General features: G+C 45.4%; 1 protein-coding gene across 1 annotated transcript in view; it reads right to left on the bottom strand.

Moving 5' to 3' along the window:
- Positions 1 to 223: 223 nt before the first annotated feature.
- The window catches only part of LOC123031858, a 62,241-nt gene continuing 38,157 nt past the window's right edge, over positions 224 to 24,307 (bottom strand). The window contains 4 exon segments of the mRNA XM_044447266.1: positions 224 to 487; positions 883 to 3,328; positions 3,330 to 5,314; positions 5,435 to 5,731. Of these exon segments, the coding sequence (XP_044303201.1) occupies positions 224 to 487; positions 883 to 3,328; positions 3,330 to 5,314; positions 5,435 to 5,731 (4,992 nt within the window).

Here is a 24,307-nt window from a genome sequence, read left to right on the forward strand (position 1 = left end):
GGGGTCTGAGGGCGAGGGAGAGACTGGTTGGGTCCCACCGGGCCCCAGGGTCATGAGATAACCCGTTTCTGAACCGTGAAAAGTATGCCCGGATAAGGACCATACAGATTCAAGCGCAGCCCCCAGGTTTTACCTTTTACCCAAGAATCTTCTCTGCCTTGTTTGATCTTGAGGCTCAGGGGGTTACGTCAGCCGGTCCCCGCCTGGCCGGCTTGCACCCTTTTCACCGTGAGCCAAGGATCCTTATCTTGGCCTTCCAACCATGTAGCAAAAGTTTTGCAACCCCATCGGGCGCAGTAGAAGTTGGGTGCGTCACCGCAAGCGGGGCTTCCATCCGATGGACAGCCATAATATTGCTCCTGCGACAGTCTCCTTTCCAAGGTATCAGTTCCGCATCCATATCCCCAGATCCAGCGGCCCCCATCAACCGTATCCACCGAAAAGAGGCCCGGGTTAGTCCACCCGGGCGGAAATAGTTGGCAGAGATCTATGCGGAAGTCCGGGGAAGTATTGTGGGTGTGAGTCAGGACGGTTGCTACTGGCGGGGAGGCCTGTCAGTCTGCAATGTCCATTCCATGGTGAGTGGCTGGTGTGGGTTCGGGAGGGGACAGCCTACTGGGCAGGCGAGAAGAATCAGGAGGACTGCTGGGAGGAGACCCTTTTTAACTTGACCCGCAGAGGGTTTCCGGTTTGGTGTACCGTCCATTGCTCCGAGAGTACCGGCGAGGCAGCCTTTATCTGTGTCACGTGGAACCAGTGGGGTTTTTCAGCCAGTCTTACTGCCGGGGGAGTGGAGAGGATCACCTGGAAGGGTCCTAGCCACCGGGCACCTAGAGTGACAGGGTGAAAGTTCTTAAGCCAGACCCAATCTCCCGGGTTTACGTGTGGGGGAGGGTCAGCCGCGGGGTCCGGAGCCTCAGTAGTCCCACCCATGTTGGACTGAACCTGTCGGCAAATATCGTGCCGGACGCAATCGAGGGCCTGCAAGGACTCAAGCAGGTTGTGGTTAGACAACTTGGTGCGCGTCTCCTCCGCCAGGCGGGGAAGCAGAGGAGGCAATTGCCCAAATACAATTTCAAAGGGAGTGAAACCCTTCCTATAAGGGGAGCATCGTGTGTGTAGGAGGGCAAACGGAAGGAGGTCCGTCCAGTGACCGGCAACTTCAAGAGCGTATTTTGTTAAAGTTTCCTTTAAGGTTCTGTTCATTCTCTCTACCTGCCCTGAGCTCTGTGGCCTATACACACAATGCAGTTTCCAATCAATTCCTAGAGACTTGGCTACCAATTTGGAAGTTTGGGCGATGAACACAGGGCCATTATCTGAACCCAGAGCTAGAGGTACGCCAAATCGAGGTACAATTTGATGTAGGAGAGTCCGGGCAACAATCAAGGCTGTCTCTCCCTTCGTAGGGAACACTTCGACCCACCCGGAATGGGTGTCGATGAAGACCAATAAATAGCGATACCTACCTCGGGTAGGTTTTACCTCAGTGAAGTCAATTTCCCAGTGCTCTCCCAGCTGGGATCCGCAATGGCGAACGCTCGGGGCGGTGGAGGGCCGGCTAGGGCCAGCATTAACTTGCGCACAGGAGGCGCACCCGGAGGTTATGGAATCGGCCAGAGTCGATAGTCCGGGCAGATAGAAATGGGGTCTGAATAGCTGACAGAGTCGGGCCGTTCCCAAGTGTGTGGCTCGATGGGTCTGTAGAAGAAGATCCCGCCCAAGTGCTTGGGGGAGAAAGATTCTTCCATCGGGATGTTTCAGCCATCCCGCCTCAGTTTCAGAGCACTGCAACCTCCTGCCCAGCTCGATATCTTCCTTCGAGTAGGTTGGTCGGTCCGGGAGAGCCCGTGACAGCATCTGAACAGAGAGAATTTTGAGAGCCCCTACTGGTCTTAAGGCAGCCTCCTTTCCGGTTCTATCAGCGAAGTTATTTCCCTGCGAGACTGCCGAGCCATCCCGTTGATGCCCAGGGCAATAAATTATAGCTATTCGTTCGGGTAGCCAGAGGGCTTCCAGGAGGGACATAATTTTGTTTGCATTCTTAATGTCCTTCCCTCCAGAGGTTGGCAGCCCTCGTTCCTGGTATAGTGCTCCATGAACATGAGCCGTGGCAAAAGCATACCGGCTGTCCGTGTAAACATTAAGATCCTTCCCCTTCCCCCACCGGAGGGCCTGCGTTAGGGCAATAAGTTCTGCCTTCTGGGCTGACGTACCGTGCCCCAGGGACTGGGCCCATATTACCTCCGAGCCATTGACTACTGCCCCTCCCGCATACCGGATTCCATCGCTGATGAAACTGCTCCCATCGGTAAACAGGTTGAGGGCTGGCGGCTCTAGCGGGACGTTGGTCAGGTCCGGTCGGGTCCCGGTTACCGTATCCAGGACCTCGGTGCAATCATGGATGGGACTCTCATGTTGATTGTCTGGCAGTAAGGTTGCTGGATTAAGGACTGCCATTTTGGAAAAGGTGACCCACGGAGGGTCCAATAAAAGTACCTAGTACTGAGTCACTCAGGCGTTGGAGATCCACCGATCCGGTGGACTGCGGAGGAGGGCTTCCACGGCATGAGCCCCAGTGACTTGGAGGTCCTGGCCCAGGGTCAGTTTCTTGGCCTCTTTTACCAGAACCGCCGTCGCTGCAATAGATCTCATGCAAGTGGGCCACCCCGTCGCCACTGGGTCTAGTCATTTCGATAAATATGCAACCGGCCGTTTCCATGGGCCGAGAGTCTGGGTTAAAACCCCTTTTGCTATACCCCGAGCCTCGGCCACAAAGAGTTGGAAGGGTTTCTTAAGGTCGGGTAGGGCTAGAGCAGGGGCCGTGGTAATAGCCTTTTTAAGAGCCTGAAACGCTGATTGCTCAATCTCAGTCCACATGAGGGAGTCACCTTTCCCTCCCGTGCTGGTATAGAGGGGTTTCGCTATCTCAGCAAAGCCGGGGATCCAAAGCCTGCAGTACCCTACCGTGCCCAAGAACTCTCTGACCTGTTGTTTAGTCGTAGGCGTGGGAATATTCTGGATTGCTTGGACTCGGCTGGCCGACAGTGTCCGTTTTCCCCCACTTAGATCGTATCCCAGATAGGTCACCCTCTGACTACAGATCTGTGCCTTCTTTGTCGAAACCCGATAACCCATGGAGCCCAGAGCGGTCAGGAGGTCCCGAGTTGCCTGTAGGCACACAGACGCAGACTCTGCCGCCAAGAGCAGGTCATCCACATATTGCAAAAGGGTAACTTCGGGATGGGTCTCCCGGAAGGGAAAAAGGTCCCTACTCAGAGCTTCATCAAAGAGAGTAGGGGAGTTCTTGAACCCCTGCGGCAGAGAAACCCTGGTCCGGATTCGTCCACTCAAAGGCGAACAGAGGCTGGTTCACCGGGGCCAGAGGTATACAGAAGAAAGCATCTTTTAAGTCCAAGACTGAGTACCATTCCTGGTCTGGTGGCAGCTGGCTGAGTAGGGTGTATGGGTTAGGCACTGTAGGGTGGACAGTCTCTACCCGGGCGTTCACCTCACGTAAGTTCTGAACTGGCCAGTAGTCCTCAGTGCTGGGCTTCTTGACTGGTAACAGCGGGGTGTTCCATGGCGACCTGCAGGGTACTAAAATTCCTGCTTCCAACAGTCTCTGTATATGCTTACGTATTCCTAACTTCGCCCTGGCTGGAATGGGGTATTGGGGTTTCTGAAACGGGGTGGCTGAACTATTGACCTGTACCACGACGGGTGGCTGATGAGTCGCCAGACCAGGAGGGTTGTTTTCGGCCCATACTCCTGGAATCTCTTTTTGGAGTTCTTTTAAGGCCTCAGAGGGGCTTTCTGGCACCTGACTTTTGAAGAAGAGATACTCGTCTTGCAAGGGTAGGGTAAGCAGAAGGGCAGCAGGCTGCGGAGAGCCCAGGCTGAGGTGGGTGCTGTCCTCTTGGAATGACACCGAGGCTTGCAATTTTCTTAAGAGGTCTCGTCCCAGGAGGGGAAAGGGACATTCGGGGATTACCAAGAAGGAATGAGTTATAGTCCCTTTTCCCAGATCAGTCACACGGGCTGAAGTCCAAGGGTACGCCCTGGGTCGCCCCGTTGCCCTTATGATCTGAGTCTTTTTTTCAGTAAGACGGCCGATCCCTTCCCGGAGAACCGAGTGGGCTGCCCCGGTATCTACCAGGAAGGTGGTTGGGTGGCCCCCCACAGTTAAGGTTACCAAGGGCTCTTGGGGGCCCAAATTGACAGAGCCCTGGCCCCTTCAGTCTTCCTCAAGAGTGAGGAGACTCTTTCCTTTTGGGTTCACTTTCTTCTTACGGGGACACTCGCTTTTCCAGTGGCCCATCTCCTTGCAGTAGGCGCATTGATCTTTTTCTAGGCGGGGGCGACCCCCATTCCTCCGTGGAGCCCCTCGACTCCTGTCGCTAGTTTCCTGCATGGTCGCTAAGACGACTTGGGTCAATTTCTTTGTGCCTGCAACTTCTGGGTCCTCACAATTATTAAAAACCTTCTGAGCTATCTCGACTAGTTCACTGAGATTCTTCCCTTCAAACCCGTCTAGCTTTTGAATCTTTTTCCTAATGTCTGGGGCTGACTGTGTAACAAATGCTATGTTAATTGCCCACATGTTCTCGGCCGCCGGAGGGTCTATAGGTGTGTATTGCCTATATGCCTCAAGTAGGCGTTCCAAGAAAGCGGCGGGGGATTCCCGGGGGCTCTGAACTATCTCACTTACTTTAGACAAATTGGTGGGCTTCCGGGCTGCGCTGTGGAGCCCCTATAGAAGAAGTTGGCAGTACCGGGCTAGATCTCCTTCCCCAGCAACCGTATTTGGATCCCAGTTGGGTTGTTGGGCTGGGAGGCTTGTTTCCAGAATAACTGGGTCAGTGGTGGGTTGGCCACCTGTGCCAAGAACCTGCTTCTGAGCCTCAAGGTGAATCCGATTGCGCTCCTCAGAAGTAAAAAGAACTTGCAAGAGTTGCTGGCAGTCATCCCAAGTAGGGCGATGGGTGTGAAAAACCGTTTCTAGTAACGAAATCAAGCCTTGTGGTTTTTCAGAGAAAGGAGGATTTTGTAGCTTCCAATTATACAGACCACTTGTGGAGAAAGGGACATAAACCATAAACAGATGGTCCGTCCCCTGTGTGGGGGCAAGCTCCTGGAGGGGCAACAGAGTGGAGGGCTCAGGGCCAGGATCGGGGGAGGCTGGCAACACCCGTTTGTCGCCCTTGCCCCCGGGGCCAGAGAACTTCGGAGGAACAAGTGGACGGGGGCCATACGGAAGTCCACTCTGAGTTCGGGACGGACTGGGGGAAGTGTGGGGCGGGCTCCCAGAGGCCTGGGAATTCGGTGCATAGGGAGGTGGCTGAGTCCATGTAACCAGAGGGTCTTCTGGCCCCTACTGATCATCCGTGAGGATGTGGGGTTTTGTGGATGAGGGGGTGAGGGGTGATCTGACATGGGGTTCTCCACCCTTTTTAACCGTAAGGAGGGAGGGACACATGGATCCTGGGAGTTTCCGTTGACACCGTTTAATGTAACTAGGTCTCGTCTTGGCGATGTCTAGCCACGTCTCTATATATGGAATCTGATCTGGGTGTCTGGGACTCCCGAGGATCACAGCCTCAATGTTCCTAATCAAGATCAAATCAAAAGAGCCCTCTGAGGGCCATCCCACGTCAAAAGTGGTCCACTCTAATTCACAAAGGGTCTGGAGGGTCCCTGGCTTGACGGAGACCCCGAATCCTGAAGCCCTCTTAAAGAAATCATAAAAGTTATTCAGAAGACATTGCAAAGGGGTGGTCGGGACGGACTGGCCCTGCCCCATTTTCAAGTCCTGTAAAAAAGATTACTCAAGTGTCAGATCAACAAAACAGATGACAAAACATCAACAAGACAGACGACAACAAGACAGACAACAGAACGGACAATCTAAACAAACGCATAATCTAAACAGGAACTGAGGCCGGGAGCGACATCTCGCCCCAGACCGGAAAGTGGCCCGTATGCTGCGTCCAGCAGGCTTTTCTTTCCAATACCAGATCTGCAGATATTCAGAACAGATGGCGGGTAGCCGCCGTGCGCACTTACCGATTACTCCTCTCTTGGCTAGTCAGACGTCCCACCGAACCGGGGTAAAGCATAAGATGCCTATGGGCCCATCCCTGGTGTCGGGGGGAGGCAAGACCGATAGTCTCAGGATCTCACTGGGGCCTCCAAATGTTGTATGCCGCGGTTTTACGGATGAGACCAGGGACCAGTTGGAATTTTTGAGAGAAGAAGTTTATTACCTGCAGGGACCAAACACTCATTGGAGTGCGGTCTCGAGCAGAAGGAAGGCAGCATTTTTATACTCTTTTACAGCTATGCAGGTGCTTGAATAACAGCGAACAATAGGGGAAATCCACTGAGCCCCATTTGCACATTTATCATGCTAAAGCAAGCGAGGGTACAAGGGCGTAACGTCTGCGGTTATGCTTGAGCGTAGCCTGCTTTGTTTTCATCCTTGTGTAGCATGCACATTTTTTTTTTTTTCATCCTTGCGTAGGCCAACTTGTTCTTGTTCTCACGCGAACAGGACACCCTGATCATGCTTTTTACCCGTGATGAGCCATGCCCTGGCTGCATGTTCGATTATGAGGAGGGTTACAACAGATGCTCCACTCTGTTCATCACATGTCAGATGCGTGTGCCCAGCAGGCAGCAAACCTCCCTTGTCTCCAGGTTGGGGCGGCACACCGCCGCCTCAGTGCCCCTCAGCAGGGTGTCCCCAACAACAATCACCCACCACAGTACCTTCCCAGTGCTGGTGGGCGGCTGTGCCCTGGCCTTCGCCTCTCCTGCAGTGGCCCCCTTGCTGCCTGACGTCCCAGGCTGGGGGTCCTGCTGGTCCCTCGAGGCCTCATCAGCCTCAGCCTCCCCAAGTGGAGAGAACCTGTTTCCCAGCTCCAGATTGGTGCCAGAAGGAGGAGGCCGTGCTGGTCCTCCCGTGGCCTCTCCCTCAACCCTCTGTCCAGCTCTCTCGGCCCTCAGGCACCTCACCTCCTCTTCTAGCAGGGTCACCATCTTGCACCGAGGGCAAGTGTATGCCTGCCTCTCCTGGGGGAGAAGGGTGAACATGTCACAGCTCTCGCAGTGGACAGCAACACCCGTGACTTCTGCCAAAGCCATCTCCTGGTCTGCCATTGGTATCCTTTCTGAGACATTACCTTGGTCCCCTGCCTTGTTTCTCCTGCAGTTCCCCTCACTCGCCCATTTCTCCCAGACAAAAACCCACTCGCACACACACACAAGGATAAAATAAACTTAAATTTAAATTGGAAGAAAAACAAAACAAAGCACAGCACAGCACAAACAAAACAAACAAAGAAACAATCAAACCTCTGTGTCTCAGGGAAGGGAGTCTCCAGACAACCCGGGCCACAGCTAAGGGATGCAGACAAGGGATGTTGCCTCATAAGCCTATCAGGCTGGTGGCCCCACCCCTCTGCTTTCTCCTGGCCCCTGTAGCCTCTCTGGCCCCATCCCCTTCCTCTCTGCTGCTCCTGGCCCTCTGCTCCCCTGCCCAGCTCCTACTTTGCCTTCGCCAGTCCCCTGGCCACTCAGCTCTCTCTCCTAGCCTCTGCCTCTGCTGCTCTGCTGCTCTGCCAAGAGGCCAGAGCCAAAAGGGACAAAAGAAAGTAGCACTTAGTGAAGGGTGGGGCATGGAAGACAGCACTCTAAAGCGATAGGAGTGGTATGAGGCCATTCAGCTGTAATCCAAATGCTGAATAAAGCCATTAAACATGCCCTGAGAGTACATGCAATGATGGAGGCAATGGAGTGAGGGGGTTGATGTTCCTTTCCCCCTTGACCATATGACAGCAGTTATTTCAAAATCTGCTCACAGTTCTGTGGAGCAAATGGTGCGACAAAAGGAAGTGCCTGCAGAGAGGGGGCTGGTCAATATCAGAGGTCTTGTAGAGCTCATCCTTAAGTCATGAGGGTGCTCACGGGTGCACAATGTCACGAGGATGCATGTGAACTGTCTCTTCCATTGCCTCCAGGCCCATTCCACCCAACTAGGAGGCATTGGGAACTTCAATTTTCAGGTATCTCAGAAGTAATGGATACCCTGGGCATGTTAAGGATTGTCCAACCTTTCAGGATGAGGGTTTCATTGCCACCATCTAGACCTCCCTACAACTTGCTTTAAAAGAGGCAAGTTTCCTTTGGAAATAGGGAATTGGCAGGGATGAGATGAACCCAGTACAAACCAAACAGAAGTGATGGTGAGTTGTGGATCAACTGGAATTTGGTTACTCTTTAGGCTGACTGAAGTCCAACTTTTTTTTAAATGCTGGTGAGCTGCCTGTTCAAACTAGCCACTAGGGTTCAGAATTAATTCAGAAAGGGTTTGGGAGATTTCAGTGAATTTGAGTGACTCTTGAGGAATAATGGGGTTGAATGGCAGGAAACTGGGAATTCTTCTGAGTCTCAGATTTTAAGTCAAACCAGAGAAGGTTTTCAAGACTTATGAAGGTTGCTTTTCCTTTGAGGAAGGGTCTACAAACCAGTCAAGTTCATTTCCAATGCTGTTCTCAGAGAATTTGACTGGATTACTTACAAAATTGGGGCTGTTCAGGGAGGAAAGAATGTGGCAAGGCTGCTAGTGAAGACTCACCTGAGCTCTAACCCTGGACAGACTGATATGTGGGGAAGGTACAAGCTGAAGAATGGCATGGTGATTGGGATGAGCAGGGAAATGAGGAACAGCTTGTTGAAGGTGGGGCAGCGAGTTTGAGTAAGGGAAATAAAGAGCAACAAGAGTTGTGGGGGTGGGGGAGAAAAGAGCAGAGGAAGGCAGGTGAGAGGAATGGAGGAAGGAGGTCAGAGGTGAGCAAGCAAGGGATGAGTGGTGATGGATGCTGGGGTATTCAGATGCCTTCCCAAGAGGGTACAGGCAGGAATGCTTGTGGTTCAAGACCCCGGAGAAGGGGGTAGAGGCCAGTGCCAAGGAGAAACTGCCTGACTGGGGAAGAGATGAATGGGAAATACCTAGAGGAAGAGGCTCTGTCCTAACTGGCTGGGAGAGCCTGTAGGGAGCCTGTAGGAGCCTTGAATGGCAGGAGTGATGGTGTCTTAACCAGCAGACAAAAAAGGGAAATGCCCAGTGGAGTGTGAGACACAAAAGACAGCCCTCTGAAGCAAGAGGAGTTGTGCATGGGCATTCAGCTGTAACCCAAATGCTGAATAAGCTCACTAAACATGTCCTGAGAGCATATGTGATAATGGAGGCAATGGAGCAGGGGTGGTTTGTTGTTCCCCTCATTGCTGACTCCAAGGCAGTCCCCCAGAGGAGATAAACACAATGGTGGAAACTGGCAACAGGTCCCATGGTAAGTGCAGGCTGCTTTGTTTGTCACTGCTAAAACTATTAGCTGTGGAATGTCTAGCTGTATTTGACCTGTATTTTCCCAACCACTGGATCATATGGTGTCACTGAATATGTACTTATTTGTGTTCTATACCACCCAATGGGCAGTTAATAAAAATTACAAACCACAAATAAAAATGTAAGTTATTTAAACATGTTAAATCTTTACAAATCAAAACATAAAACAATTTAAACAGCTAAAACAGACTGTTTCAGCTGCTCAGAAACTTTAAAAAAATGCCATCATACACAGTCAGATAAGGATGTTGGTTGAAAGGAGTGCAAAGATGGGAGGAGGTAGGAACTTGAATACTGAAAGGGTAAATTAAATAGAACAGGGGTGTTGAAACTCAAACCTGCAGGCCAAACCTTGCACACCTAGGTTCCCAATTTAGTCTCCAAGAATTTTCTAGATGGCTCCACTCCTTTGTTCTTGGTCACCATTCTTTGGATTATCTCCTGGCTTTTGCACAGTTTCCTCCCATTTTAATAGGCTGAAACCTATTTCCAAAAGTGAGGTTACTAAGAACTTTAAACTAAAATATGCTGGCATTTTTATGACTTTTGTCCCCACTCCTTTTGCTTTTGGCCCATCTACCACTAGAATGTGTGCCACAAGAACTTCTCTGGAACTGAATTCAGCTCTGAAAAGAGATTTGGCACCCATCAAGTCAAGTGTGTGAGAGATGTAGTGAGAGATTTTCTGCTCCTAGCCTTCTTGTTCACCAACTGTTTCCAGATCTACTGCAACTTTATTTTGCTTTCTGTCCATTTTTAGGGTGATTTCTTATCAAGACCATATGATGGTAGGTAGAAGGGGCCACTTAGAGGTAGAGACATCTGCTGCATCTACTTGGTCTCTAGTAAAAAAGATTAGGCCTGGTAAAGCCAGAGACTAACAGAGAAAGAGAAAATGCCAAAGGAAGGGATATATGCTCCATGAAGAAACAGGTATGATCTCTGCTTGTTCTCCCACCCAAGCACTTGATGATTCAGAAAAATCATTGTTTTTTCTTGGCTGCAAGACACTTCAGGACCTATTTATGAAGTAGTTTTCTAAAATCAGTCCTTGCTACTGCAAGAGATTGGACTGTGAAACTTATGATTTTGAAACACTATAACTTTCTAAGCCAAGAATCTGACTGCTGACTTATCTTGCTTGTCCACACCTTAACTAACTTAAGGATGAAATGAAATGAGATAACAATGAGAGAAAATTATATTTCATTGTTTAGTTCAGGCACCTCTGGAATCACTTCTGTTTCAGAATGGGCTTCACCATAAGGAAAGGCTAAGCTTTGTTTTCATCAAAGAGTCAGGCCTCATTCAGTTCAGAATTAGCTGCACTTTGAGCACAAGTGGCTTTTCTTTCTTCAGTCAGTTTCAGTTTCAGTTTCTCTCTCTCTCTCTCTCTCTTTCTCTCTGGGTTTAAAACTGGTTCATCCCAATGTATGAGACATTTTTCTTATGTTTACATGAACATTTTGTCTGTTCCGTGTGTGTGTGTGCACGCGCGCATGTGTAAGTATGCATTATGTATGCATGCATGCATTTCCATTAAAAAGAAAATCACTGAAATTTTTGAAGACAGCATTTTGAGAATAAATGTAGTTCAATTCAAATGAATTCAATTCAATTCAATATGCAGAACTAGTTAAATAGACATTGGTATGTAAATCTGATCTCTCCTGTGCCCCAGCCCCTCCCTAATGTTCAGAGCAACATAGGAGCAATCCAGAGGCTACAATATCATTCTTCCCTATTCTTACTGTATACCAACAGGCACTTATGGGCCAATACCAATATTGGATCCTTTTTTGGAAGGACTTCTTAGTGCATTGGCTGGTGGATAAAGCAGTTTCAGAAATGAAGACCCTTCCAATTCCATGTTCTGTGGTCTCCATCTGTCAAAAATATTATTAATCTCCACTTGGATTCATTCATTTTTCATGCTGAAATTCTACATCATTCCTACTTTATAATTCTGAAAAACATTCCATACATCATGGTATATACATATTTAGGCTGGTCCTGTTCCTTCTGTGGTGGAGGACTAGTGAAGGCTTCCTCAAAACCAGAAGTTTCTTTCTAGATTGTGTATATATGGGCAGGATGGGGTGGAGGGACACACAGTTGAGAGAGGTTCATTTTTTGTTTCTGTTTTTTAATGGTGTGATACACAGTTTTCACTTTCATTTTTGTTTTGTATTTAGTACTTTAATGCTATTGTATTTGTATTCCTATGTAAACTAATCTGGGCACGTATATGATTATATATAAAAATTAAAATGAATAATAGCTGATGATCAGTGATATTCTTAGTATTTGAAAGTTTGCTTTAAAGGCTAAAAAGCTTTAAATTCCTACAATGGCTTTGGCTAATTGAACAGAATACTAAAGACAAGAGTGTAAAAAGGAATATTTTACAACTAAAGTGTTGTGGAGATTCTATAGACAATAAAGGAGGATGTTGGGGGGAAAGGAAATAATTTATTGTTTAGGCTTCAGCTGGAGTTAAAGATAAGAAAGCAGTCATAAATTGATTGGAAAAGAATATGCTTAAAGAGTTCCCTCTGCTGGTCAAATAAGTGAATGTCATACAGGAGAGAGTCCAGAAAACCATCAGATCTGTCTCTAACTAGAATTTCATCTTCAGAATTGGAGGACCAAGCATCAGGATTCCAGGGGATGGCAGAGATGGAATAGGAGATGAAAGTCCTCAGAAAATGTTTGAGACAAGCATTAAAGAGCTAAGAGAGGAGGCTGAAAAGATCAACCATCATTTGAAAGTCTTGAAACTAAGATTGAAAAGATTGAAGGCAGAAGGCAACAAGATAAACATGAGATAACACAGGAGATGGCAAATCTTATTGTAACAAAGATGAAAGCTAAATTTTAAAAAAAATGTTAGAGATTTTGGAAGATCACGTCACAGCTCTGTTAAAAATAAACAGATAGAAATGCTTACCAATGCTAACAAAGTGGAGATACACCATCAATTCCAATGAGTAACAGAATCGGGGGAAAAAGGTGATTTCACTGCAGGACTGGACCCATACATCCAACATTCGAGAATGCAGGTTGTTGACCTAGCACATGCAGAAGAGAGATATGAAGTGTTTGAATGGCTTTAAAAAGTCTTACCAGAGGAAAGATGGGACAATGAAGATATAGAAAGAATACACAGTGCAGGTCCTAAGTGTGGATCTAGAATGTTCCCCAGAGCTGAATTGGTCAAGTTTGCTAATTATTGTAAGAGACTTGCTTATGAGAAAATTGAGAGACAAGAAGGGACAAAGATGAAATTTAAGTAAGTCCCTATTCAAGTGTATCAAGATCTTTATAACCAAGCTACAGACTGATATTAGTTATAGATGGGCCTATGCAGTACATAGGAGAGGGTTTTGGTTTTTTTTAAAACAAAGGGGAGTATAATAGAATTGATTCTCTGATCCAAGGCTTAAATATGCTATATTAGTAGGCTTAATAGAAGAAAATCAGTGGAAACGAGAATGAACAAAAATTGAAAACAATGGTTGGAAAACAGCGTCAGAAAGAGAGGATCCATGAAGCAAAGGAGATGACATTGGAAGCGATACAAATTATTAGTTCATTGGAAGAGGAGACTTTGATTGGAGCAATTGGTGGACATTCCCTAACTCAAAGAAGCAGCTGAGTGGAGGAAGAGAGGTTGAGCACATCATGTGAAAGGCTGGGCTAGATGAATCACAAGGCGGAATTAAGATTCTGCGGAGTCCACTTAAGCTCACACCGACTGCTTCAGTGACTCCATCTAGCTACCTCATTCTTTGCCATCCTCTTCTACTTTTGCTGTCAATTGTTCCCAGCATTTAGGCTCATCTCCAGGGAGTTCTTCCTTCTCATTAGGTGGCCAAAGTATTTGAGTTTGATCTTCAGTATCTGGCCTCCTAAAGAGCAGTCAGAGTTGATCTCCCATAAGATTGATTGAGGTAGTGACAGATTTTATTTTCCTGGGCTCCAAGATCACCACAGATGGGGACTGCAGCCAAGAAATTAAAAGACGCTTGCTCCTGGGAAGGAAATCTAGATAGCATATTAAAAAGCAGAGACATCATCCTGCCAACAAAAGTGCGTATAGTCAAGGCTATCAACCCAAAGTACTTGAGTTTCATTTTCAGGATCTGGCCTGAGCAGTCAGGGTTGATCTCCTCTAGGACTGACTGGTTTGATTGCCTTGTGGTCCAAGGAACTCTCAGGAGTCTCTTCCAGCACCACAATTCAAAGGCCTCAATTCTTTGGTGCTCAGCCTTCCTTATGGTCCAACTTTCACAGCCATACATTGCAAATGGGAAAACCACAGCCTTGACTATACGCACTTTTGTTGGCAGGGTGATCTCTCTGCTTTTTAGTATGCTGTCTAGATTTGCCATAGCGTTCCTCCCGAGGAGCAAGCGTCTTTTAATTTCTTGGCTGCAGTCCCTGTCTGCTGTGATCTTGGAGCCCAGGAATATAAAATCTGTCACTACCTCCATTTCTTGCCCATCTATTTGCCAGGAAGTGAGAGGACCGGATGCCATGATCTTAGTTTTCTTAATGTTGAGTTTCAAGCCAACTTTTGCACTCTCCTTCTTCACCCACATCAAGAGACTCTTTAGTTCCTCTTCACTTTCTGCTATTACAGTGGTATCATCTGCGTATCTGAGGTTGTTGATATTTCTCCCAGCAATCTTAATTCCAGCTTGTGATTCATCTAGCCCTACCTTTCTCATGATGTGCTCTGCATATAAGTTAAATAGGCAGGGCGACAGTATACAGCCTTGCCGAACTCCTTTCTCAATTTTGAACCAATCAGTGGTTCCGTGCCCAGTTCTCACTGTTGCTTCTTGACCCACATATTGGTTTCTCAAGAGACAAATAAGATGGTCTGGTACTCCCATCTCTTTAAGAACTTGCCACAATTTGTTGTGATCCACACAATCAAGGGCTTTAGCATAGTGAATGAAGCAGAAGTAGATGTTTTTCTGGAACTCCCTAGCTTTCTCCATGTTCCAGCATATGTTGGCAATTTGATCTCTAGTTCCTCTGCCTCTTTGAAATCCTGCCTGTACTTCTGGTAGTTCTCTGTCCAAATACTGCTGGAACCTAGCTTATATGATTTTGAGCATAACTATGCTAGCATGTGAAATGAGTGCTATGGTGCGGTAGTTTGAACATTCTTTGGCATTGCCCTTCTTTGAAATTGGAATGTAGACTGAACTTTTCCAATCCTGTGGCCACTGTTGCGTTTCCAAATTTGCGGACATATTGAGTGTAGCACTTTTACTGCATCATCTTTTAAGATTTTGAATAGCTCAGCTGGTATACTGTTCCCTCCATTAGCTTTGTTGTTGCTCAGGCTTCCTAAGGCCCATTTGACTTCACATTCCAGGATGTCTGGCTCGAGGTCAGTTACCACGCCATCATGGTTATCAGGGATGTTAAGCTCTTTCTTCTATAGTTCTTCTGTGTAATCTTGCCACCTCTTGTTAATCTCTTATGCCTCTGTTAGGTCCCTTCCATTTTGGTCCTTTATCATGCCCACCTTTGCATGAAATGCTCCCTTCATATCTCCAATTTTCTTGAAGAGATCTCTGGTCCTCCCTATTCTATTGTTTTCTTCTATTTCTTTGCACGGTTCATTTAAGATGGCATTCTTATCTCTTCTAGCTGTTCTCTGGAATTCTGCATTCAATTGGGTGTATCTTACCCTTTCTCCCTTGCCTTTCACTTCCCTTCTTTCCTCAGCTATTTGTAAAGCTTCCTCAGACAGCCATTTTGCTTTGGGATGGTTTTAGCTGCTACCTTTGTACAGTGTTACAAACCTCTGTCCATAGTTCTTCAGGCTCTCTGTCTATCAGGTCTAATTCCTTAAATCTATTTGTCACCTCTACTCTATATTCACCAGGAATATGATTTAGGTCATACCTGAGTGGCCTAGTGCTTTTCCGTACTTTCTTCAGTTTAAGCGTGAATTTTGCAACAAGAAGCTCCTGATCTGAGCCACAGTCAGCTCCTGGTCTTGTTTTTCTGACTGTATAGAGCTAATCCATTTTTGGCTGCAAAGCACATAGTGAATCTGATTTTTTTGCTGACTGGTGATGTCCATGCATAGAGTCATCTCTTGGGTTGCTGGAAAAGAGTTTTTGCTATGACCATCGTATTCTCTTGACAAAATTCAACCAGCCTGTGCCCTGCTTCATTTTGTACTTCAAGGCCAAACTTCCCTGTTATTCCGGTTATCTTTTGGCTTCCTACTTTAGCATACCAATCCCCCTTGATGATAAGGACATCATTTTTTTGGTGTTATTTCTAGAAGGAATTGTAGGCCTTCATAGAACATGTCAACTCCAGCCTCTTCCATATCAGTGGTTTCGGCATAGACTTGGGCTACTGTGATGTTGAATGGTTTTCCTTGGATTCAAACTGAGATCATTCTGAGATCTCCATACAATTTTGGAGATTGTATCCCAGTACTGCTTTTCCCACTCTTTTTTTGACTATGCAGTCTACTCCATTCACTACTCCAAGAAGTCTCTTTCTTTGGAGAGATTCTTGCCCGTAATAGCATGCCTGATGGTCATCCGAATTAAATTTGCCCATTCCTCTCCATTTTAATTCACTGATTCCTAAGATGTCAATGTTCAGTCTTGTCATCTCTTGTTTGACCACGTCCAGGTTACCTTGAATCATAGATCTTACATTCCAGGTTCCTATGGAGTATAGATCTTTACAGCATCGGACTCTCCTTTCACCACCAGATACATCTGCTACTGAGTGTCCTTTCGGCTTTGACCCAGTCGCTTCATTCTTTCTGGCACTACTAGTAATAGCCTTCTGCTCTTCCCCAGTAGCACATTGGACACCTCACCTGAGGGGCTCATCTTCCGGTGTCATATCTTTTTGCCTTTTGGTACCGTTCATGTGGTTTTCATGGTGAGGATACTGGAATGGGTTGCCATTTCCTTCTCCAGTGGATCACGTTTTGTCAGAGCTCTCTGCTATGACCTGTCTGTCTTCGGTGGCTCTGCACAGCATACCTCATAGTTTCATTGAGCTACGCAAGCCCCTTTGCCATGACAAGGCAGTGATCCATGAAGGGGATAGTGAAGTTTAGAATATAGCTATTCAACTCAAATTAACATCTGAGATTAAAGTGAGAAAGGGGCATTTTTATTATTTATTTATTTAAAACTTTTTTATGCCGTCCCTTATGCATGGCATCTCGGGATGGCTTACATATAAAGAAATATAAAGAAATATAAGATTAATGATATTTGGGGAGTGTCTTCTGAGTATGTTTTTAAAAAGGGGGGAAGTGTTCAAGCCTTTGTAATAATCATTACAGTTTTGGAAGGGGTAAATATCCTAAAGTGTTTAAATATTTTTTAAAATCTTTGATTTGTAACATGTAACATGTCCTGGTGCTATAGGGCACTGTATTGTAAGCATTACTTTGACTGTATGTTTAACTTTTTATGTTTTAGTTTTAAATGACGTTTTTTGTAGTTTTATTTTAGAAATAAAATTAAATGAGCAGAGAGAATGGGGGAAGAAAGAGAGAGAGGAGGAGGAAGAGGAGGAGGAGGAGGAGAAATATCAAAGTCTTTGTCAGAGATGGTATGCCATGCTGCATGTCTTCCTCCCCCATATGAGTCAGTTTAAAGCCCTTTTGATCAATCTTTTCATGTAGTGGCAAAACACATGCTTTCCGTTCTTTGTGAGGTTTTTTTGCAAGAATCCAAATCTGTCTTGACAGCACCACCACCATAGCCAGTCATTCACTTGAAGGATTTTTCTTTCCTCATCAATTCCTCTTCTACATAGTGCTATCTGGGCCCCAGTGTTTTTGATTTTCCTCCCTAGATCTTCAAAGTCTGAGGTTATTTTGCCAGCTTCTCCAGACAGTGTCATTAGTTCCCACGTGGATGAGAAGGAAGGGGTATTTATCAGTGGGTTGTATGAAATGTATGACCTTACAGGTTTTATTATTAATCTTTGCACCAGGGAGACAGCATACATGGCAATTCTCTGTGTCATTATGACATACATATTTTTCCATCTCTCACAACAGGAATACCCCACAATGATCACTCTTCTCCTTTTGTTGTTGCAAACTTTGGTATTTTTTCCCTTACTTGATTGTCCTTTTGTCTCTTTTTCAGAGTTACTCAGTTTGTCATGTTCTTCTTTCACAGTGGGTTTCTCACTCATTTGTTCCTCAAGTAACTTAAAGCAGTTCAAGAGTTCCACTGCTTCCACTGGTTCAGAGTGGGTTTTGAGGTTCAACTCCCATCAGTTCCAGTCAGCATGTCCATGGTCAGGGATGGTGGGAGTTATAGTTTAAAACATCAAGAGGACACAAGGTTGGGGAAGACTGTTTTCCATCATTAGCAGAAGCATCACACATTCATTCCTTTTGCTTTGTACTGTTTTATGAGTGAGGACATCACCTTGTATGCTTCATTATGTAAAAGATGCAAGAACCAGTGATTTGCACTCATTAATTCATCATCAACAGTTGCTCAACACCTGGTGGACTCCCAAAGCTTGCTAATGGAGTACTACTTTTCACCTTTGACTCATATCATCTAGATCATAAAATTAATCTTCCATTTATTGCAAAAACCTCATTTGGTATATGCCCTCTTGCTGCTGCCTGGCACAAAGCAGAAAATATATATGGATGAGCAAAATTATTCAGAAAGTAATTGCAGCAAAAATGCAGAGTGGGATGGTGATGTCTTTTTCCACCTTTCATACTTGTTAATGAGTCATCTTCATGTTCAATGTGTTTTATTGATAAATAGTACTTTATGAACAGTTTGTTTCCAATTCTTCCCATTTTTCCCAATGCAAAATCTTAAGGAGGATTTGAACCCTTCTGTTCACATTGAACAGCCAAGGAATTTTGGGAGAAGCAAAATGATTTTGCATCTAAGACAATGATTTTGTCTCCTAACAAAGACTAACATTTATCAGGAGGGTTTTTCACATTTCCACCCAGAGAAATGAGTTTAAGCTGGTTGCTAGTCAAATATACTATGAGTATCTTGCTTCTTGAAGCTGTCATTTAACTTATGCATAATTTACTTCTTTTTTTGCAGTATAAAAAGGAACCATAACAAAAGTTCTTAAACTATACTGTTTGATGCTACTTTGAACTAAATATATCTAAGAACATTCCTCTGAATGTCTTTGAATGTAGCACATATACACACAACTGAAATGCCTCTGCTGCCACCTCTCCCCAGTACTAGATGCCCTGCTGAGAGTTTGAAGCTGGTGAAGAAATTCTCCCTACCTTAAGCATAGCTGAAAATACTTACAGCTAGAGATGCTACCAACATTTCTCTAGTGGATGCTTCTGCTCAAAAGAAACATCTATGGATGATTTTGGAAAAATAAGCACACACTGGCATTTATTTTGTACTGCAATAAATCAGACAAGCCAATTGTATAAAGTACTCCAATACTTGGGTTGTTGGATTATGTCTGAATTTTCAGTGTCAGGCTTTTCTCTTCTGATTTTGGTGTGATGATTCATCAGTAGCTTTCTTATATTCTGATGAGATAAATGAAATAGTATGGAACATAACAAAGGTAAAACTTTCATGATAAAATCTGAATTTGTCCCAGATGGGAAGAATCATACGAGAGCTGGAATGGACATTACAGATCAACTAGTCTACTCCCAACTTAATGCAGGCTCTGCAATGCAGGGTGCAGCAACATCTTCCTTGACAGATGGCCATCTCACTTCTGTTTAAATCCTCCCAGCAAATCAGAGGCTAATACCTCTATGGAAGCCTGTTACACTACTGAAGAACCCTCACTGTTAAGACATTTTTCTTTAAGTTTGGCCTTATGAGGGTAAAAGCAATTGGTTTTATCCCTGCCTCCTGGAGCAACAAAGAGCAACTCTGCTCCTTCTTCTACTTGACACTCCTTCAGATATGATAGTAGTAAAAATGTTGATGCTCCCTAAAAACGCATCTTATTTGAAACACTACCCATCTCCATTCACCAGACTTTCTTGAAAAGGTAATGGGCAATGCTGGGACTTTATTGTAATGGGAGAAACAAATCGAGAATAATCATCTCATCGGTGTTTGTGGAGGTGTCCATTCAAATGCCTAAAATAAGAGCCAACCCTGTTTACTAAACAAGCAAATAAAACCAGGAAAGTTGAGCAACTAATTTCTGTAAAATGCACAGCTGATATAGAAACATTCAACAAATAGACCAGCATCCTGACCCTCTCCTCAGATTCTGTTTCAGATGCAGTTAACCCTCATTTGCTATAGCTGACAGGCATAAAATAGTTGGAAGGTAAGAGCCAAAAATGTTTCCTAAATTAAGGATTTGTCTGAGAAAGGAAAATCTCTGCTTGATACAAAATTCTCAGAAATAACCCCAGGGGTGAAAAAGATCCGTGGCATATTTTAGCATGCTTGCCTGAAATTTGCTGAAAGATCATGCTGTATTTAAGTATGTATGCTTACAGGCAGAATGGGCCATGAAAGACATGCTTATACAGTAAAACCTTGGCTTGCAAGCATAATTTGTTCTGGAAACATGCTTGTAATCCAAAACACTTGTATATCCATAAGGTTCAATGTAAATAAGGTTAATCATAAGGTTAATCTGTTCTGTAACTTTCTTTTTTTTTAATCACAAAAATTTGAAGAGGGAGCGCTCGGGGGGTGGGGAGACGGGTGTGCTCGGGGAGGGGGGGCGACAATGCTGTACTCACACCCACAGTGAGAGAGAGAAGAATCGGTGCTCAGTTGTGACATGATGCTCGGCAGGCAAAGCCCATGCAAGACATCTCTCGTTTATCAACTTAAAATTTAGAAAAACGTTTTGCTCATCTTACAAAACACTCACAGACCAAGTTACTTGCAATCCAAAGTTTTACTGTACTTATATTTCATTTGTGTGAAGATAGTGAGGGAACCAGAGCTAGGATTTCCTTTCCCCGAAGTGACATGCAAAACTATCTGGACAAGGCAGCCTCCAGAAGTCATTTCAGTTTATCTTCCATTAATCTTCACTAAAACTAATTCACAGGTGGTACTATAGCCCAGTAAAGTTATACTGCATCTATAACACTTGGATGTTTTTTGTTGAAAGGGATGTAAAGGTGAAGTTTGGAGGTAAGAAGAATAGTTTGGATATGATATGTATTTTTTTTTCTGAAGGAATTCTCTACATCCTTATAAAGAATAGCCGGTGGCTTCCATCTTGATCACCAGTTCTTAGTGGTTGGATGAAAATTGGCCATCAACCTGGCTTTGACCATTTGCCAGAGCTTCAAACAGCTGGCCTCACAACGCCCACGTCTAACTAGACAGCTGCTCTGCTGCAAACTTTCTCAAGGCATTCATGCATTAGTAGCTGAAGATCCCAATGAAAGCATGTGGAAATTAATAAAAGTTACATGAGCATTGGTGTAGACTGTGAAATTTCATAAGATTCAAAGGATTCCCCCTATTATATGTAATTGGCAGCAAGCCTCTTTATATTCTCTTTGAGACAAAAATAAATAAAATGATGACAGCAAGGACTTGAACATGGAGTTCTGACCAAACCAGCCGGACTGATAGCAGTAGCAGAAGAAGGCATGAGGTCTGGTAGGGTGGGAGCAAAAGTAGACAGCCTTGTGCATGGTGGCCAGTCAAGGAGAGGCAGTTCATTTTTTTCAGCTTGCATGGCATTTCCTGGATAGAGATCAGGAACTGGCAGATCTGTCAACTCCATAATACCAAATTATCAATATTTATTCATTTCTATCAATTGCAAGTGGATTTCAGAAAGTTTCAATATACATTCTTATTGAGAATTCATATTAAGATATATAGAGTAAGATACCAACTCTGAATGTTTTTAAATACCACTTTTGGAATAAATAGTGGGCAACTAAAATTAGCAAATTACAAAGGGATATTTTGGTTACTTTTATGGATAGTGAATCTTAACAGTGATATAGGCAGTTTTAGCCACTCCAGCATACATATAACTGAAAGGGATGAAGTGATTCTATGTACAGACCATCCATCTGCACTTAAAACGTTAAAAAAATTGTATATTCTGGAAAAAGCCTTACAACTCCCAGCATGTTTCAGTCAGCTGGGACTTGCAAGACTTATTCTGGCTAAGCATGGCTAAGCATGTATATGGCTGTATCCTTTGGTGATATGGTAGGACAAGGAAGTAGGCATGTGCGATTCAGCAAAAGTCAAGTTCAGTGGGGTTATTTGGATCCACTTTGAAGCTCATTCTGACTTGTGAGTGAATCAAATTGCAAGCTCCCCCCCGCCCCCCGCCACAACTTTGGTACAAAAAGTTAAAAAATACATCTTTATGTCTTATATATTGTAATGGTATACTCTGGGTGAAAGCATGCACGTTTAACAGTCAGTGAGTTCCCAATATAAAATTGTGCTTGTCCATTGTGTAGTTGCATAAAAATATCTAAGTTTAGATTAATGGTGGGGTAGATGTTGTTAGGCCCAGTGGAGCTTCACTAGAGGACAATTATGTCATCAGTAGGCCTTAGGTAGAAAAGAGGCTTTGATGGATTAAGAGTGGAGAAAGCATTTTTTCCAATAGCCACAAAGATTTTGGCAATCATAGAAACAGGGTGAGTCAGAAGGGGCATCCCAGGCCATCTAGTCTGACCCCTGGCTCTAACCAGTGCTGCTCACAACATGCCTACCATGTGCATGTCCAGACTATCCTTGAACACCCTCACTGACAGGGCCTTAACCACCTCCCATGGAAGCACATTCCACACCCTTGAGGCCCTAACTGTTAGGAAGTACTTCCTGGCATCCAAATTGAACCTTGGTTCCTTGAGCTTGGCTCCATTGGAGGGCGTCCTGCCATCCTTGGCAGGGGAGAACAGGTCTCTACCCACCTCGGTGTGATATCCCCTAATATACCTATATGTTGCCAACAGATTCTCTCAGAATCTCCTCTTCTCCAGGCAGAAAAGACCCAGTTCCCTCAGTCTCACTTCATATGGCTTTCCCTGCAATTCAGCCACCATCCTTGTGGCACTACACTTCACTGACCCTAATGTGGAGTCCAAAACTGAACACAATACTCGAGTTGCAGGTGCACCAGAGTCTCTCAATCTAGAAGCCACACTTCTGTCTATACAACTAAGGGTGACATTTGCCTCTTGACCTCCATGTCACACTGTTGACTCATGTTTGGTCAACCAGTACACTGAAATCCCTTTCACAAGTGCTGCTCTCTTATCCCCTAACCTGTACTTATGACACTGATAACTATGCCCCAAGTGCAAGACCTTGCACTTATCCCAATTCAACGCCATCCTGTTGTCTCCTGCCCACTTCCATAGTCTGTCCAGATCCTTCTGGATCTGGAGTACCTGCTCCAGAGTTGTGGCCACTGCCCCCGTTTTAGTATCATCTGCGAATTTGATCAGAAGACTGTTCGCCCCTTCTTCCATGTCGTTGATGAAAAGATTGAAGAAGATCAGCCCCAGTACAGAGCCCTAGAGGACCCTGATTGTCACTGGCCGCCATCCTGACGATTCCCCACTAATGGTTACCCTCTGTCTTCGGTCAGTCAACCATGCCCTAATCCACCAGACAGTGCTTTGGTGCATGCCAAAACTCCTCAGTTTCTCCACCAGGATATCATGGGGCACTTTGTCAAAGGCCTTGCTGAAATCCAGGTGAACTACATCCACTGCATCCCCTCCATCTAGCCACCATGAAACCTTGTCATAGAATTTCACAAGGTTTGTCTGGCAGGACCTGTTTCTGCAGAAGCCATGTTGCATGTCCGCCAGCCTCCCTTGCCTATCTAGGGTTACTAGATCTTTCACTATTATGAGCCTTTCCATTGTCTTTCCTACAATGGATGTGAGGCTAACTGGACTGTAATTCCCCATGCCCCCTATCTTACCCTTTCTGAAAATTGTGACCATGGACACCACCCTTCAGTCCTCTGGAACCCATTCTCCACAAAGTCTCAAAACTGGAGGCCAGTGAGCGTGAGAGAACCCCACCAACTCCCAAGGTACTCTTGGGTGTAACCCATCACGGCCCGACACCTTTTTGACATCCAGTGCCCTGAGGAGCTCCTCGATGTCTAGGGGGGTGACTCTGATCTGTGCCCCTAAGTCCCCGGCCTCATCTGATCCCCCCATGCGGATCTTCCCCATTCTTCTTTGGGGAGAAAAGAGAGGCAAAATAGCCATTTAGTATCTGTGCCTGTTCCCTCACATCAGTCACCAAATCCCTTTACTCCTTGTTAAGTGGTCCCACTGCCTGTCTACCCTTGCACTTGTTATCTACATGTTGATAGAAGCCCTTTTTGTTGTTCTTGATATTCTTTGCAAGTCTCAGCTTGTAATCAGCCTTAGTCTTGTGAAGAATCCTTCTGCAATGGGCCTCCTCCTCCTGCTATACCTTTTTGTCTACTTGCCCCAGTGCCCATTTCCTAGAGAGGTCCCTCTTTCGTCTAATCCCTCTAACCACTTCCATTCATATCCATGGTGGTACTCTCCTTTACCTCCCCACCTTACTAATTAGAGATATCATCAAGGCTTGCGCCTCCAAAACCTCTCTTGAGTGCCATCCACCCCTCCTCAACTCCCTTGCCTTCCAGTAACCTATCGCAGGTACTGCAGGGGCTATCTCAGGAGACTTTCCTCAGTCTGGCCTTCAAAGTTGACCCTCTTGAAGTCCCAGCTTCTATTACTCAATCTGCTGCATGTTCCTATTCCCCTGATCTCAAAGCAAAGCATGGAGTGATCACTCGCATCCAGAGCTCCCCTAATCTGCACTTCATCTATCAGCTCCACCCTGTTGATCAAGACCAAGTCAAGGATGTCCCCCCACATCACCTCCCTGACCC

This window comes from Varanus komodoensis, unplaced genomic scaffold, assembly GCF_004798865.1.
Source record: "Varanus komodoensis strain SLA01 unplaced genomic scaffold, ASM479886v1 scaffold51, whole genome shotgun sequence".
Taxonomy (NCBI): Eukaryota; Metazoa; Chordata; class Lepidosauria; order Squamata; family Varanidae; genus Varanus; species Varanus komodoensis.